The 18,144-nt window shown below is 51.1% G+C and overlaps 3 protein-coding genes across 5 annotated transcripts in view; 2 read left to right on the top strand and 1 right to left on the bottom strand.

Moving 5' to 3' along the window:
• SCAI (suppressor of cancer cell invasion) overlaps positions 1-3,337 on the bottom strand; it is a 48,358-nt gene extending 45,021 nt beyond the window's left edge. For all 3 annotated transcript variants that reach the window (XR_010793394.1, XM_066610628.1, XM_066610629.1), the window contains exon 1: positions 3,256-3,337. Coding sequence is in view for 2 of the 3 variants with exons in the window: in XM_066610628.1 (XP_066466725.1) it covers positions 3,256-3,299 (44 nt within the window). In the remaining variant the exon portion in view is untranslated. The remainder of the gene's footprint in view (positions 1-3,255) is intronic.
• Positions 3,338-4,963: 1,626 nt separating this feature from the next.
• Positions 4,964-7,459, top strand: RPL35 (ribosomal protein L35). The gene is made up of 4 exons (XM_066610767.1): positions 4,964-5,039; positions 6,092-6,228; positions 6,610-6,691; positions 7,245-7,459. The coding sequence occupies exons 1-4, from the start codon at positions 5,037-5,039 to the stop codon at positions 7,392-7,394; spliced, it is 372 nt and encodes a 123-aa protein (XP_066466864.1). The 5' UTR covers positions 4,964-5,036; the 3' UTR covers positions 7,395-7,459.
• A 4,631-nt stretch (positions 7,460-12,090) lies between these two features.
• On the top strand, positions 12,091-15,760 carry LOC136635627 (zinc finger and SCAN domain-containing protein 31-like). Its single transcript, XM_066610875.1, has 3 exons — positions 12,091-12,855; positions 12,983-13,091; positions 15,111-15,760. The coding sequence occupies exons 1-3, from the start codon at positions 12,091-12,093 to the stop codon at positions 15,758-15,760; spliced, it is 1,524 nt and encodes a 507-aa protein (XP_066466972.1).
• The last annotated feature ends 2,384 nt before the right edge of the window (positions 15,761-18,144 follow it).

Below are 18,144 nucleotides of genomic sequence, written 5' to 3'. Positions count from 1 at the left end.
AAAGAAGGGGAAGCCAAAAGACTTGCAGCTGCAGACCACGGTGGGGGACTGCAGTGTGAATTTTGACACATTTGGGGGTGAGCGGAGAGGATCAGACACATGGGTGCAAAGGGCACGGAGCAACACGCTCCCAACTGACACAGCCTCGCTCTGGTGAGGGCCCTCTCAACTGGGGAATGCCAGCTTCTCCCCCCCCACCACCACCACCAGCCTTGCCTTCACCAGGGCAACAGGAAGACTGCAGGAGCTGGTCCTCAGACAGCACTGTCCTTTGCACCAGGCCCTCATACCATTCTTGCCCCCACTCCCCACATCTGGGAAACCACCACACAGGCGTGAAGCTGCAGCAGCAGCAGCAATGGGGAGCAAGATCCGTGAGGTCTCCTGAATTCCTTGCATTCAATGGGGGAAAGGGGGCTGTAGAAGGGAGACTCCCCCACCTTCTTGCCTGCCTCTCCATTGGCAAGGGGGCTTCTCTGCCAAGCCTGTGGGTCTGGAAAGCCAGGGGGGCAAGGAAAGAGAGAAGGCAATGACAGAGAAGCAAGGACACCCCACCTCAGGCAGTGCATCAGAGGGAACCTCAACAGCTCACGCAATTTCCTGTGCTTGCCAAAACGCCTGACCCCAGGACACCCTAAGCAATGGCACGACTGGGGGCAGAACCAAGACCTCTACCCCCCCCCAAACCCTCAGGAAAGCCAAACCAGTTTGGGGCAAGCCTTCCTTCCACAAGTCTTGTTTTCTCCCTATGCACACAAAAACCAAGGATGCATCACCTCCCCACAGGATCTAACCACTCACCCTCCCAGGGGTCTGGTCTACTGCTGCAGTACAACCCACACTCTCCTGAAATACTGTACCTTCCTGGTGCACCTCTGCACCCCACGTTCTTTCTTAGACTGCAGGGCTGCCCCTACTCAAGGTACATCAAACCCTCACCCACCGGTACCCTACCACTCAGCACCTGTCTCTTCTATCCAGGCCGCCTGCCCAGAGTGCCAAGGCCTCATCTCCCACTCAGGTCACCACCTCTGCACCCCAGAAAGGTCCCATTCCCCAACCAAGGCTCCTGAACCCCAGACCTCTCACATCCCCCCTCAACTGGTGCCAATAAACCCCCCACACTTTCTAGCTGAATCCTCCCCACACCAAATTCATGCCCATAGCCTCCAACTTATTCGCCGTCAGCCCCCAACCCCTCACGCCAGCCTGAGGAGACCCCCCCCAACACATTCCACTTATATTCCAAACTAGCTTTCCATATACCACAGCACATATACAGCTTTCCATGTACCACTGCTCCCCCACCCCTACAAGCAGTGCTCACAACACGCAACCCTCAAACAGGAGATAGCCACCCAGGCAGCTCCAAAGCTCTGCCCGCTAAGCCCCACGCAGTTCAGACTCCCCCCTGGCAGCAAAACCCCACACAGCAAATCTATCCTTAAAGCTCCAGGCTTCCCATTTCAAATCCCCTGTACCCGAGATGCACTCCCCTACTTGACGACCCAGATTTCTCCCATTCACCTTGACCTGGTGTTCCCCCCACCCGTAACAGGGCACTTGTACCCAAGCGTCTCACACACCTCCACGCACCCTACACCCCAGACTCCAAGGCAAGCCACAATCCATCCCATTAGGTTAGTATGGAGCAGAATTGGGGGGGGGGGAGAAGAGGCTCCAATATTACCTCCTTACCTCTCCAAATGCAAGAACCCAAAACATAATGCTCTTTTATTGCCCCTACCCAAATTACACATCCCGTAGGCCATCAAGTACCCTCCAGGGAAACCTTGACCCTTATGCTGCCCTCCTATGTACTAAGCCTGACCTCACAGGTTGCTGAGGAGACTAAATGGGAGAGGGTGGAAATGCTGGGGGGAGGGGGGGAGTATGCTTCCCAGACCCAGAACACATGGCAGGGTGGAGAAAACATATTTTAATTAAGTTAAAAGTAATAAGAGAGCAATAAAATAAACCACCGCAACAATAATACACTCCTTTAAGTCCCACGTTGGCCGCACAGCGCCAAGGAGACCCCCTACCCTTCATGCTACTCCCCACCCCATGAACCAAGCCCAGCCTACCTCACAAGGTTGCTGAAAAGATAAAATTGAGGAGGATGGATGGGAGGCGAAAAAAGGGTTAAGAGACCATGGAAGCCCCCTCCCTGACCCTGAACACCTTAGGACTAGGGGAGAGAGGAAGGATATAACCACATGAGTTAAGAATTAAGTCATTAATTAAATTAAGTATTAAAAACCAGTCAGTTCAGTATGGGTGCCCCCCAACCTCTAGCTTACACCCCACAAGCTCCCAATAGTCCCCCCCCCAGTCCTCACCCCTATGAACCAAATCTTGGTCTACCTAGATAAAATTGAGGGGGTGGATGGGGGAGGGGGGAAAAGACCATAGAAGCCTACCAGATCCTGAGCTTACACCCCACAAGCTCCCAGTGCCCCCCCTAGAAAGTAGCCCTCACACCCATGAGCCAAACCCCAGGCCACCTAGATAAAATTAAGGGGGTGGACAGGGGAGGAGGGAAGAGAGACCATATAAGCCCCCAGACCCTGAGCTTACACCCCATAAGCTCCCAGTGCCCCCCCAGAAGGGAGCCCCCACCCCATGAACCAAACCCTGGCCTACCTAGATGAAATTGAGGGGGTGGATGGGGTGGTGGGAAGAGAGACCCTATAAGCCCCCAGACCCTGAGCTTACACCCCATAAGCTCCCAGTGCCCCCCCAGAAGGGAGCCCCCACCCCATGAACCAAACCCTGGCCTACCTAGATAAAATTGAGGGGGGGATGGCGTGGGGGGGAAGAGAGACCCTATAAGCCCCCCAAACCCTCTCACACCCCACAAGCTCCCAGTGCCCCCCAGAAGGGAGGCCCCACCCCTATGAACCAAACCCTGGCCTACCTAGATGAAATTGTGGGGGTGGGGGGGAAGAGAGACCCTATAAGCCCCCCAGACCCTGAGCCCACACCCCACAAGCTCCCAGTGGCCCCCCCTCAGAGGGGAGCCCCCCACCCCATGTACCACAGCCTGGCCTACCTCGCAGGGTTGTTGTGAGGACTAAAAGGGAGGGGCAGACCATGTAATCCCCCCTGAGCCCTAGAGGGGGAGGGAGGGGGGAGGGGGAGGAGCAACTAGCTAATTAACTAAGCAGCTAATTAATGCCAACGGTCATTAACGGCTCCCTGCTGCGGCCCCTCCCCCCACCTGCTGTTACCCCTCCCCTCCACGGTCCTCACCTGGAGGCCGGGCCTGCGCGGGGCCGAGCCGCCCCTCTCACCATCCGCGCCGCCGCGGGACCCGCGTCCGCCGCTCGGAGGACGGAGCTGAGGGAGCAGCCGCCGCCTCTCGAGCCTGGCCGCGGCCCCCTTATCGGAGGCGCGCCATTGGACGAGCGCGCTGTCACTCACGCGCTCTCGCCCCGCCCTGCCTGTCCTCCAGCGCCATCTAGAGGGCCGAGCGCGCGTGGCAGGAGGAGCTGCAGCAGGCACTGGCCCTCTCTTGGCCCAGCCTGGCAGGGTCTGTGGGCAGAGGAGCCCAGCAGGGGTGCAGAGCTCCCTTGGGGCCCTTCCCAGAAGGGGGGGTGAAACGGGGGGGGGCAGCACCCCTAGCCTCACAGCTGTGTCCCTGGGCGCCCATTCATGGGAGCAGGTCCTCAAGCTGGAGGGCTACTGCAACCTCCTCCTAGGTGAGCCCTGTTGAGGAGCGTGTGCACTCCCAGGCCTGGTGCTGTGGCTTCTGGCACCACTTGCCACCATGCGCACCCCGTGCGGGCACTGAGTCTGGGTGGGATTGGCAGATGCAAGATCCCAGGACACTTCTGGGCCCCCATGTGACGACACCGCTCTGGGACCCTCTCTACAAGGGAGGGCACCAGGATGCAGATCTCTTGTTGTCGTGTGTGCTCTGGGGCATTTATTTGGTGGGCTGCTGTAAGACACAGGAAGCTGGACTAGATGGGTCTTTGGCATGAACCGGTGGGGCTGTTCTTATGCTCTTATCACCCACCCGCTTGGAGGACAGAGCTGATACATATATGTAATAAACATATATTACATGTTGTAAATATATACCTACACACACACACACACACAGAGTATATACATACTGTACAAATGCTACAGAACAATACTGGACAAATTCTAAAGAAGGAGAAGAAAGTATATGTATATTTGTGTATGTGTATACACACCCCCACGCAGTGTGTGTGTGTGTGTAAGTCAATAAAAACATAAAACAGATCTAGATCTATAGATGTGTGTGTGTTTATTGACTTTATATATATACCTTATACATAAAGTCAATAGAACTTCGTATATATATTGCCTTTATATATATATACCTTATATATAAAGTCAATAAAAGCTTAAAATACTATATATCCAGATCTAGATCTATATGTGTGTGTGTGTGTTTATTTTTATATATATATACCTCATATATAAAGTCAACAGAACTTCATATATATATTACCTTTACACACACACACACACACACACACACGCCCCTTATATACAAAGTCAATAAAAATGTAAAATACTATATACCCAGATCCAGATCTGTGTGTGCGTGCTTTTATTGACTTTTTGTATGTCGCTTTGAATGCCCACTTGGGAGACAAAGTGGGATATAAATTTGCAAATAAATAAATGGTCATCCCCTATGCTTATTGGTGCGTCTCAGCCTCCATGCAGGCTTTATTTAACGTGCATTCAGCGGGACAGCCGCACTGCTTGATCACCGCTGATTTAATTAGCTGATCGATCCAGCTTAATTTCCTGCTGCGGTGCAGCTCACGAGCCCCAAGGGGACAGGAGGGAAGACGCAGCCCTAGAACTCCGCCTGTCATTCGCTTGTACGGACCGAACCATCAGGAGATAGAGGTGGGGGGAGGGAGGAGTGCAGGAATGCTCCCCCGCGCTGTGCTGCCATTGGTTGAGCCGGCCTGCTGGGTTTCCTGTTCCTTCCCGGCTTCCGTCCTTTCCTTTCTGGTTCGTTGCTGGGGCTTTTCGTGGCTGCCATGGTGAGTGTCGGGGGGGGGGGGGCGTTTAATCCGGTGCCATCCGCCTCGGGAAGGGGGTCTGGAGCCGCGGGGACGCGGGGGATGGGGCCAGGGCCGGTGGGGGGAGTGGGGCCGCGCTGAATGGGGGGCCGAGGCTGGAGGGAGGCGGGCGGTTGGAGGGTGTAGGCCGCGGCCGGACAGGCACCCAGGCTGAGGCCATGAAGAATTGTACGGGGGCCTGGAAGGGACCCTCGAGATGCTCTGGGCGCCTGGGAAGCGCCTGCACGTAGCCTTCTCAGGCTCTGCTCAGGAGAGGCAGGCTGGGGAGGCCTTTGCACTGGGGCAGACCCAGGCTTGCCATGAGAACCAAGCTGGGGAGGGAACCCCCCATCTCTCAGTGGACACATTGCACACACAGTGCATATGTACACATACATGTGCACTTCATGTCTGACTCTTGATGGCTGCTGGAAGCATCAGCTGCACACTTAAACCTGTGGCAAGTGCAATGGACCTCCCCCCCTCCCACAAAATGGCCACTGATTTGGATGGGGGTGGATAAAGGGATGTTCTTTTCCCTTTTGCACAGCACCAGGACCACGGGACAGCCACTCAAACTGAGTGTCTGTGGAACTCCTTGCCACAGGATATGGTGATGGAGTGGACAGAGGGATACTCTCTTCCCTCTCACACAGCACCAGAACCTCTCACTCAACCAGGGGACAGGCACTAACATTGCCATAGGATATGGCGATCCAGCAGGGCTCTTAAGATCATAGACTATACAGGTTCCCTGGGGGGGTTGAGTCCTTGTGTTCCTGACAACTGACGCAAGATCAGGGACATGCAGGATCTGTACTGTTGACATGACCAGCTCTCTGCTGTGATAGTCATGGGTTGCAGGAGCTCTTAAAAAATTTTATGGGATATTGTTTTCTCTCTGGCCTTCAGCATAGGAAAATGCCCACCCCTTGGCCAACTCTCAAGGACAAAACCAAGAGGGGAAGACTTAGAGGTAATTCTTTTGTGGTAATTTTTTTGCCCCCTGATTCCATGTATGTTCCTGTTCCCAGGCCAAGATCAAGGCGCGTGACTTGCGGGGGAAGAAGAAGGAAGAGCTTCTGAAGCAACTGGATGACCTCAAGGTGGAACTGTCCCAGCTACGTGTAGCCAAGGTGACCGGCGGAGCAGCTTCTAAGCTTTCCAAGATGTGAGTTCCCTGTGTGTCTCTCTGCTTCACATGGCGGCCTGCAAAAAACAGGGTGAAGGAGTAGGGGTTGTGGGTATGAGTTGTTCTGTATTTAGATGGCTTTTTGTAGGGTTTAGACTAACTCAGTAGCTGTGGCTGCTAGATTCAGCTCCCCGTTCAGTACCCTTAGCCTGCCAGATCTTGGAGACCAGCAACAGAAGAGAGTGACCCCTCCAGGGCATTTAGCTTGTCAGTCTTTAGAGGCTGGACCAAATAAACACTGGCCTCGTCTAGCATAGAGAGGCGATCCTTTGGCAGTCAATGTTTGGTGTGTTGAAAGAATGCTGGGCTCCTGTCGTGCCACTTCTCTGTGTCCTGACCCCGTTCTTACTCTCTTTGTAGCCGGGTTGTCCGCAAATCCATCGCTCGAGTGCTGACGGTCATTAACCAGACCCAGAAGGAGAACCTCAGGAAGTTCTACAAAGTGAGTTTGATTTTCTTCTGTGGCCAGCTGCCTTCGGTGACTAGTGTGGGAGCACTAGGGTTGTAGCACCTTGGGTTGACTCAATAACGAGAGTGTGGGTCATCACGGTATGGGGAGGGTGAGTCTCCAAGAACGGGCAGTTTGCAAGGCTAACACCCAGCACTGCTCGGACCCCCGTGTTTGCAGTGTGAATCTGCTCTTGCTAAAGAAATTCCCTGCTGGGCGGCTTTTGCTGGGCCATCTGGTCTGGGCAGTTGTCCAATAGGTACACAGCTCTCTTGGGGTAATGTAGTTCTGTGCGTGTGACCCTCCCCCCAAAAAAGCCTACCTGGTGTTGGTTTGCATTTGCTGCAGGAGATTAGACAAGTGGTGTTCTCCAAGCCTGGTATATTGGATTAAATAAACGAGAGACTTTGCAGGAGTGGTGGCTTAGGTGGGGGGGGGGAGTAGCCGTTTCCTGCTGCCTGTGTTTGTTTTTCAGTGACATCTGTACTGTAGTATCTCAAGTTCTTTTCTAAGCTCATCTTGTGTGTCCTCCCCCCTTTACAATCAGGGCAAGAAGTACAAGCCTTTGGATCTGCGGCCCAAGAAGACACGTGCCATGCGACGCAGGCTAACCAAGCACGAAGAGAGTCTGAAAACCAAAAAGCAGCAGCGGAAAGAGCGCCTGTACCCCCCTCGGAAATACGCTGTAAAGGCGTGAGGAGCTGGGGGGGGCAGCATAACTGACCCCACTGGGTTTCCATTAAAGGTGTTTTGTCTTTGGAACGTGCTGGCCGTGGTGGCTTCTGTTTGGTGATGTAGATCTGGTGAGGCTCAGCCTCGAGGGTTCCAGAGGGGGATGCTATTCTGTTTATGTGTTCGCAGAGAATACCGGGTCTTGTGCCTGTTGCGATCCAGAAGTGGCAACATGTAAGCCTTGAGTCAATGGCTCTCTGCAACAAAAAACACCAGACGTGTAAAATCTTTTTTGTTGCAAAGCGTAGTGTGTTGGTGGAGCTGGTGTAGAGACTGAGCTGCAAATTCAGGCTTCTTCAGTTTGAATTTTGCCTCCCTTCCAGCCCCATTCTTTCCCCATCTGCGAAATGGGTAAAATAATACTAAATTATAGAGGCGTCATGAGGATTGCATCAAATATATGGAGCACTTTGTCCACTCAAAGTACTATACAAATGCTAAATATTATGTATATAGGAATCTTTCCTATACAGGAATCCAGAAATATAGATCAGTGTTATATTTTATCTCATTTCTCTAGACTTATGATTCCTTATGTCCAAAAGCGATATGGATGATTTCCCCCCACACACACATTTGTGCCTAGCCATTTTTTGTTTTTGACTTGCCTGTAAAGTGTAGATCAACATCCACTTTGTAAAACTGAGATTCAGGTGATTATATGAGCAAATAGAACGTGTATCATTTTGCATGTGGTACACTTTTGGGGGGGGCGGGCTGGTAATATTAGTGCCATCAGTGTTGACCAGTCACATAGGTGAAAGATCACCTAGATTGGTGTTCTTCAATCTGTGTGTCAGGACTCCAGTGGGGTGGCAAAGCCTCATGGGGTGGGGGTTACAGCAACCTTTCCAAGCCTGTGTAAGAGAGGGCTTTACTCTCTTTACTCATCCAATAATGGTGCTGCCTGATCAAAACTGAGTCCTTGATGTAATCCTGCACAACCTCTTCTTGCTGTCTTGCTCCATAGCTCCTCAGGCCAGCCCTGCTCAGGCTGCTACCTCACAGGGTTGTTGTGAAGATACAAGAGGGAGAGGGAAATGGGGTGGGTAAAGGTGGGCAGAATGAATCCTGAGAGGGAGGGGATTGGTGATGGGTCCTCATATTTGTTTTTGGGGTAGTTGAAGACCATTGACATAGACTGAGGCTGCCATCCTATACACACTTTCCTGGAAGTAAGCCCAGGACACAGTTGGACTTACTTCTGAGTAGGCATGCATAGGATTGTTCCCCAAGGCGGTAGAATTTTGGACCGAACTTCAGACTGCAAGTAGGTACAACACAACTCCATGGAGTAAAATTAGCACTTCAAGGAAGGAGGGTTTGTCACAGTCTCCTCAGACCTGCCAGTTTAACACATGTGTAGATGAGCCCATGAAGGTTTAAAGTAAGTTAGCAAAGGTCACGTGTGGATATGTGATGAATATCCTTTGATGAATGCTGTTTCCTTGGATTTTTTTTTTTTAGGCTGTTTTTCCAAAAAGCGTTTTACCAAAAAAAATCCTGCTGAGAATAACTGTCATAAACACATAAGTATTTATAAGTATAAAGAAGTATTTCTATGAACATTAAAATAACATAAAAACCAATAAGTAGAGACCATCAGGAGGGCCTTGCCAAATAAAGATGTTCTTAGCCACTTTCAGGTGTGGGGAGCCACATGAGTCTCTGGGAACAGACTATCACGACTGTAGGCCACCAAGAAAGCCCTTGTTCTTGTGCCCATCAACTGGATTGCAGTCAATGACAAACCAGAGAGCAGGGCCTCTTGTACAATTTAGGTCGTAGGGCTGGGAAAGGTGTCTCTGCTGGAGATCTTGGAGAGCTGCCACCAGTTGGAATAAACCAATGTTCTTCAAGCTTGGGGTTGTGACCCTAATGGAATTGCAAAGCCTCACTTGTGGGGCTGCAGAAACTTATGGGAATGAAAAAGATTGAAGACCACTGGAGACTGAAGACTAGAGCACCAGCAGGTAAAGGGGGAGGTGTCTGGTGAACCCCTACAGATACCAAGAGGTTGCATCCCAGTCCTGCTCAGGTTCTTAGCAATTGTGCTAAAATAGCTTTCACTAGTGCCAGGCTTCAGGGTAACTTTTTCAGCTCTCAAGAATATTTGGTTACAGTGAACAGTGCTGGGGGGGGGGCCTTACGGGCGTGGGGAGTGGGTGGTGATGGGGTCAGGGGAGGGCAGGTAGTGTTCCAGGAGGGGTACTCAGTCTCATACTTTATTCTTCAGGGTCATGGCATGACAATGGTTGATGACCAGAAGAAAAAACCATGCAGATGAATGGTCTGATTCAGTACAAAAGAGGATGTTTGTAGATTTAAGGAAATGGGCTATAGCTCAGTGGTGGACCCCACATGCGCCTGCAAAAGTTCTTCTGGGACTTGAGCATGTCCTGTGACTGCTTCACAGTTTGGGAACCACTGCTCTAGAACATAAATTGTTAAATGGAGGTGGGCTAAGAGTTAAATTCAAAGAGGGCTTAGTCCTAGAGAGGCACAGGTGTGTGTGTGTGTGGGCAAAAGCACATGGTTGTATAGACATAGACACACCCTTCCCTGGGCATTGCAAAGAGTAAGGCTGCCTTCCTGCTCTGCCAGGAACAAACCTAATCACATGATTGCAGCTTCTCTTTGCCCGGTGGTTGACAAGTGGGTAAATCTGACAAGTGGGTAAATCGCTTTGGGAAAGGGACGGTTCAAAAGGGAGGGGTCAGAAGGCAGTGGCAGGGATGGGAGGGGAAGAGAAGCCCCTGGAGAGAGTGGGTGCAGAGGTAGAGTGAAACTGGATTCATGGCAAGTGCATCAAAATAACATACGCTCGCGGAAGTGGCAGCCAGGTCTTCTATTGGTACCTGGGGAAATTTCAGCACTGCCAATAGCCACCCCTGCTTTCCAGCAGTGAACAGCAGGGCTTAAACCTGCTGAGAGATGTGCATGGGTCCTGTAGCTTTTACCTTGAACACCCTTCTTTACCCCAGAGATGCACAGGGAACCACAGAGGAGAGAGACTTGAAATGTGCAGTTTTCCTCTCCCCACTGTGACTTGCCCTCTTCTAAAGTGTTAATGTCACAGAGAAACTCACACCCAGCTTTGAACCTGGCCAGCTCAGACCTGCAAGGGTTTCTTGGGTTTGTATTGAGAGAAAGGCACTTTGCACATGGGCAGAGGCCCTTTGATGCCCTCCTTAAGATCAGTGAAGAGCTTTAGCTCCGTGGTAAAACCTGATCAGAGGTTCAAACCCTGACAATAGCTCTAGCTCTATTTCACCCTACAATTGCAGAAATATTTTGGGCGAGACCCTTATCAGTCTGGGCCCAGCAAGTCTTGCCTACCTCCCCAGCTAGATCTGGAAATCTCCTACCTCGCCAGCTAGATCTGGAAAGGAGGGGGTCCTCTCTTGGCTGCCATGTAATTCTAGCTTCCACTATCATCCTCCCAGCTGAAAGGGTGGTTCCCTTCCTGAAAAAATATCCAAATATATAGATATGCTCCTCTGAATGGGTGCAGCTTCTCCTGGCAAGATGATCAAAACTTTGCTCGTGATGTTTTTAGGTGATGTTAAAAGTGCAGAAATGGGGCTAATTGGAGAGGGGGGAAAATGCATGTTTCTGTAGTTCTTTGCTGTCCTTAAAGGGTTTTTTCCTCTCTCTCCAACCAGGCCTCTGTTTCTTCAGGCTAAGCGGAACCGGGCCGCTGGCTGGGGTTAGCCAGTTCCTCCTTCCTTGTTCCTCTCTTGGCACGGTGTCCGAAACTGCTTTCTCAGCCCTGTTTCTTGTTCCCAAATTGCTTCACTAAACGGGAGGCTGGCTTGGGAGCAGGTGAGTGGGAGAGGGCGCTAGCTTCCCCACCACCACCCTCACAAAGAACTTGGCCGCAACTGCCACCAGTTGCCCAGAGACTGGAGAAGCAAGCAGTAGCATCTGCTGCCCCCAACTGGAGGACTAAGAGCTGTACAGTTGCCCTAACCCGTTGTAAGCAAGCTGGCATTGTGGCATAGCTGAGCTACTGGCTTGACTCTCGCCACGCCATGAAACTCCGTGGGCGGCCTTAGCGCCTAAGGCCATTTCAACCTGCCACTTAAAAAGAAATAGAACTGTTTTCAGGGATGTTCTTGGGGCCGTCCCAACTATGTGGCCAACTGAGGCAGTTGCCTTGGGTCAGAGATTGGCAGGGGCAGCCGCTGTTGCTCCTCGTCTTCCTCTCCTTGCTCCCTGGATTCGAAAAGAGGGGAACAAAAGAACAGAGTAGTAGAGGAAGTGTGGTGGAGAGGTCCTCTAGGCCACCACCACCTCCTCCTCCACACTTCCTTCTCCATTTTCTTTTTGCCTTTTCAGACCCAGGGAGGAGGCATGGCAGAGGTGATGACTGGGCTAAGAGGGTGGCATTTGATATGGCAATGTCTTCAGGAAGTCTTGGGTTGGCCCTAGCGGTTTCTTTTTCCCTCCCTGTGGGTCAAACTCAAATTTCTGGGGCCAAAATTGTTTTCCTGCCCCATGGAAGTTCAGATTCTGCTTTGTTTCTTCACAGGTCCTGCGTCTTTCACCTTCCCTGGGTGTTGTGAACTGTGTAGGCAAGGCTGGAGCAAGAAGCCGGAGAAGGGGACTCAATTCGGAGATGAGTGTGCTGCAAATCCACAATCTTATTGGGAAAAAAAATGGCTACTGCAGTGACCGCCCAAGATCTCTCCTTCCAAGCTCAGCTGGAGCAGAACATTAAAAGAGAAGAACAGGTCCAAGCGAGCCTGGGCTTTGGGAGGAGGGAGAGAGCAGCCCTCTTTGAGGAGCACCTAGGATGGGGGTTCCCACAAGTGGAGCCTGAAAAAAGGGGGGCCCCTCAGAGCTGGGAAGCTGGACGGCTGAGCGTGAAACTGGGGTCTGCAACCCCAGCGTGGAACAACCTGCAGCTCCCTCCACTCACCCCAGAGGACGACGCCGAGGCCTACTTGGCCACTTTTGAGCGGGTGGCTGAGGCCTGCCGGTGGCCAAGAGATGAGTGGACATCGCGGCTGGCTCTGGCCCTCAGCGGATCCGCCCGGCAGGCCTATGGCATCTTGAACGCCTGTGACGCAAAGGAGTACGAGAAGCTAAAGGAGGCCATCTTGAGAGGCTACCACATCACCCCAGAGACGTGGCGCCTGTGGTTCCGTCAGTTCCGCTACCCAGAGGCCGGGCACCCTCTCGAGGTCTGCGGTCAGCTCCGGGAGCTTTGCTATCAGTGGCTGGAGCCAGAGAGGCACACAAAGGAGCAGATCCTGGAGCTGTTGGTTCTGGAGCAGTTTGTGACTGTCTTGCCCCCAGAGACTCAGAGCTGGGTCAGGGAACGAGACCCCGAGACATGCCGCCAAGCAATCGCCTTGGTGGAGGATTACCTGTTGAATCAAGCGCCGAAGCACCAGAAAGCCAAAAAATGGGAGCAACAGGTGAGGAGTGCTCAATGTGCATATAAGTCATTCAAGAAATGGCTGCAGCTTCTGGCTTTGTTTAGGTGGTGGCCAAAGGGTTGAGGAACACGCAGCCCTCTCAGGCCTCGCACTGTGTGTGTTGCAGGAGGTGACCAGAGGTTCATGTGAGCGAGAGTCAGCCGCATCGGGAGCTGGGGCGAGGCTGCCCTGCCAGGAGGTAGGGTTCAAGAGTGATATAGACAGCAGCTTGCAAGGTAAGGAACCCTGACCTCTCTGAGGTCAGGATGTTGTAACTTCTGAGAGAATGCATCATGTCAGATACCTAGAAGTTCAGGAATGCTCCGATAATCTTGGCGTCCAGTGGCGGGGAGATGCTCATCTGTGGCTTCCTTCCAATAAAAGAATGTGCAGGAATGCGGCAAGTGTGGTTGAAATGGATTTGTGCCCCCCCACCCCCACCCGCCCCAAATATTTCTGCAGTTCTCAATGTAGAACAGTCTCTGGATATTCTTTGAAGGGCCTCCAAAGATTTGATCTGTGTCTGACATCTGCAACAGGAAAAGGGTTAGTGGTTAGCAACGGCCTCTACCTCCCTGCTTCACGATGTGACTGGGTAAACTAGGACTGATAAGGGCCAATGGCAGTCTGGTATATAGTGGGATTTATTGTTGGACAGTGTTTGATCCATGACACGCAATAGCATTCTGTATTTCATAACTGACATACTGCAGTGTTAGTATTCTCATGTGGTTCCAGGGCAGCTCAGTCTGAAGCATCTGGGAAGCCCTTTCCTCTTGTGCGTGCAGGGTCAGAAGATCCAGATTTTTTTCAAGGGGGCTCTCCCAGGTTTCTCAGACTGACGCTGCCTTGCATGGAAGAGAGTGACAAATGTTTGGCAGCAGGCCTCAACCAACTGATCAAGCCAGACACCCTCCTACTCTCCCCCATGCTCACATTAAACCCCCCCCCCCCCACACACACAGAGAATATAGATATTACAGTGAGCCTGGGTATCCGCAGGGATCAAGATATGGGAGAACCCATTTATCATGCAGGCTGCCCTTTCAGCGGTGATGCGGCTTCAGCACAGCTCAACAGCTGAGAGCAGCTGGTGGTAGTGCTGGGAGAGCCCCAGGGCTGGATAAAGAGCTTCTGCAGGCCTCATTTGACCTGCAGGCCTTGTGTTTGACACCCCTGGTGTAGGCATTGCAGTCATTTGAAAGGTGGTAGCATTTCTTGACCGACGCCTGATGCAAAACATCAATGGGGTTTTTTTTCCCCCCTGTTTAAAATAGCAGCCTGTTATGCTATATGCCCCAGGCCTGTAGAGAATTTACAGGCTGGATAGAGCAAGGCCCTGATGTCTTGGCCTGCATACAGTGTAGCGTCATGGGAGAGGCTGATGTGTCACCGATGTGTCACCAGATGGTGAGTCACAGGATCACCAGACTGCAATAGCTTGCCTCTGATTGGCCAGTGCCAGTATATACGGCAGCCAGTGCAAGCTGCTGTGTGGGAGATGTTATGTGGAGTGTCTGCGGGAAGCTATGTCGTTGAGGATCATGATCAGAGTGTCGAGGAAGAGAGCTATCTGTGCTGTTTGCTTGCAAAGCTGCCTTTGAACTGTAAATATTGTACATACTTCAAGTAAAGGACATCTGGTGGTGGACCTCATGTGTGTGCACCTCATTATTTCCTGGGAGTACTTGCCTGACCTTGAGTCTCTAGAGCTGCGGTGTCGGCTGCGTACTGCAACACAGCCCATCCCTCCACAAGTCTTGAAACACTCAAGCGACACCTAAAGGCTTAAAGCACTGAAATTATATCTTCTCCAGTGGACACACTCTAAATCAGGGGAGTCAAACAGAAGGCTTGCAGGCCAGAGGCGCCCCCAGGAAGCTCTTTATCCAGGCCTTGGGCTCTCCCAGCACCACCACCAGCTACTCTCAGCTGCTGTGTTGTGGTGTCACTGCTAAAGGGCAGCCCACATCGTATCACAGTCTCCCACATACCTTGAGAATATAATCAAGATTTGCATTTTTTTCTCTTCTGCTATTTGCAGCTAATGAGATCCTAAGTGGGAAAAGTGCTTATTTTTGGTCATGACCTGCTTAATGACATCACTTCCTGCTTAATGACATCAATGCTATTGGGCCTGCTGAATGGAATTTGACACCACTGCTCTAGACTTTTCTTCTCCCCATGACTCTTGAACCCCTCCTCCTCTTCAGGATAGGGACTGCACTCACTTGGCCCTGGTTGTCTTCCTGCAGGTGATGGGATGATCTCCGGGGAAAGAGAGCTGAAGATTCCCGTGCGGGAGAGCAATGAGATGGAGAGGTTCAAAAGGATGGCCCCAGCAAGATGCTCTGATGACCTCTCCCAAGGCCAGGTTAGTGCTCACTGGGTCAGGACTGTAAAAGATGTTACTAGGTTGACGAGAGAGAAAGACACATCTACTGCCCTTCATGACACAGGACACCAAAAGGTGCTGGGTATGAACGTCGGCAGCAGAATGAGAGTACACAGTAAGAGCTTTGGCAGGCCGACAGAGCCAGTCAGGGACAAGGGGGCGCACCCTGGAGAGCAGCCCTATCAGTGCCCCAAATGCCGGAGGCGGTTCAGCGCAAACGCAGCCTTCCACCAGCACCTCCAAAGCCACTTTGCGGAGAAGCGGTACCAGTGCACCGTGTGCGAGATGCGATTTCGCCAGAGTTCGGACCTCATCAAGCACCAACGCATCCACACAGGAGAGAAGCCCTACCAGTGCCTGGAGTGTGGGAAGACCTTCAGTCTGTCCTCGGCTCTGTATAGGCACTGCAGGGGCCACTCCGGGGAGAAGCCGTTTCAGTGCAAGGAGTGCGGGAAGAGCTTCACGCGGAACTCTAACCTGGCGCAGCACCACCGGCTCCACAAAAAGTAGAATCTGGTCCGAATAACAGGAGACAGATTTAGAGTCAAGTGTCTAAACTGTCCACTTTGTCTTTTGAGCTTGGTACTCATCTTCTTTCTACTAAGGCCTGGAAATCCACCTTCAAATTCTGGTTACGTCTTTTTTTTAAGATTGATTCTGACTCTCTGCTTGCTTATTCTCTTAAAGACCCTTTCCAATCCTCTTGGTCTGCGCACTGTATTTCTAAATTAGCTTCCATCGGTGTCCCTTTAGACTCTCTCTTTAACAGTAATTTTGATCAGGCGTTATCCCTTATTCATGTAAGACTCTGGGAGTCCGAACGTTTATGGCTCTTTTCCAACTTTAACCGGGTATGTTCCCCCACTTATTACGGAATTTTTCCTTCCTTTGCTAATGGGCATTCCTATTTCCAGCGCCTTGTGAATCCTCTCGAGAGGAGGGCTTTTATGTTAGCCCGGCTCAATATTTTCCCCTCAGCGGTGTTGAGTGGCCGCTACTCCCAGGTTCCCTTCAATCAAAGGCACTGTAACTGGTGTGGTATTGAGCCTGATTCTGTTACCCATCTTCTTTGTGTTTGCCCTGCGCTCAGTAAACTTTGCTGTTCTATCTTGGGCCCAGTTCTTTTAAGTTATTCCGGCCCCCCTCACCTTCTTGTTGCGTTCCTTTTACACGACTTTTTGCATGAAATTACGACTCTAGTGGCCGAGTTTCTAGCAAAAGTCCTTACCTTTAACAGTGTTGGGTAGCTGTGAATGGTGTATTTGGGCGAGCATTTTCCTGTGGCCTCCTTTCTATGTTTTATTTATTTTATTTGTTCTTTTGTATCTCTGTCGTTTGTTTATGTATGCCGTAATAACTTTTATTATGCCATTAAAGGTTGCTGAAATTGAGTCAAGTGTCCCACAGGGGCTTCTTGTGTCCACTGACTGCACAGTGCAGGCTCAGAAACTGGTACCATCATCTTCAGCTATCAGTTTGGATTTTTACTTAAAATTTTAAAAAAAGGTTCTACTCCTTAAAAATAAAACCAAAAATTATGTGGGCAGAGCCTGATGCAATCTATTCTTCCAGACTCTATAAACTAAATAAAACTTGGGTTTTGTTTATCAGCCAGGTCACATATTAAATATTATTTGTGGTTTCCCTTCCTCTCCATTACAGAGCCCAAAGCTACAAACACAAGGAGTTCCGATCTCATCGGGAGCTGTTCAGAGTAGTGGCATTCCTAGTTACTGTGCCACTTTGGTGCACACCCCCTGGATCACCCCACCTGGAGGTGCTGGCACCCCTGTGCCTGCTGACTTCTCCCCTTCTAAGACCTTCTGGAGGCCAAAAATGGTCACTTCCAGTTTTCGGCCAACGATTTTCAATTTCCGAGCTCCAGAAAATTTTGAAAGGTTGAACTCCAGCATTTTGAAAGTTCGGATACCCGCCGGGTATGGCAGGGCCTGCGACAACTTACTGGGCAGAATTATAAAAATAGTCTGCCCAGCAGTAGCAATTCCATGGCAGAGCAGTTTAATCATTTTTTTGGGCCGGTTTGAGGAGGAGATAGCAGCCACCAACATTCCAGCTGCAGCCAATGATGGTCAGCCACTTGTCCTGCAGCCTGATGATGTGAGATGGGTTTTTGCAGAATATTAACGTCCGGAAAGCAGCTGGCCCAGATGGCATTCTGGGACGGGTCCTTAGACACTGCGCTGCAGAGCTGACTGAAGTTTTTACAAATATTTTCAATTTATCTCTGTCACAGTGCTCTGTCCCTACTTGCTTGAAGACATCTATTATAGTGCCAGTTCCTAAGCAGACAGTAGTTGCTTCTCTCAATGATTATCGACCTGTGGCTCTAACTTCAGTAATTATGAAGCGTTTTGAGAGGCTGGTGTTGAAACGTATTAAGTCTGGTCTTCCACCTACCTTGGATCCTTGTCAATTTGCATACAGGAGTAATAGGTCGACTGATGATGCCATCTCTATTGTTTTACGTACAGTCCTGTGTCATTTGGAACAACGGGGTACATATGTACGGCTGTTGGTTGTGGATTATAGTTAAGAACATAAGAACAGCCCCACTGGATCAGGCCATAGGCCCATCTAGTCCAGCTTCCTGTATCTCACAGCGGCCCACCAAATGCCCCAGGGAGCACACCAGATAACAAGAGACCTGAATCCTGGTGCCCTCCCTTGCATCTGGCCTTTTGACATAGCCCATTTCTAAAATCAGGAGGTTGCGCATACACCTCATGGCTTGTACCCCGTAATGGATTTTTCCTCCAGAAACTTGTCCAATCCCCTTTTAAAAGCGTCCAGGCCAGACGCCAGCACCACATCCTGTGGCAAGGGGTTCCACAGACCAACCACACGCTGAGTAAAGAAATATTTTCTCTTGTCTG

Source organism: Tiliqua scincoides, chromosome 16 (genome assembly GCF_035046505.1).
Source record: "Tiliqua scincoides isolate rTilSci1 chromosome 16, rTilSci1.hap2, whole genome shotgun sequence".
Lineage (NCBI taxonomy): Eukaryota > Metazoa > Chordata > Lepidosauria > Squamata > Scincidae > Tiliqua > Tiliqua scincoides.
The sequence above is the reverse complement of the archived record's forward strand: the minus strand, read 5'-3'. Positions and strand labels throughout refer to the sequence as shown.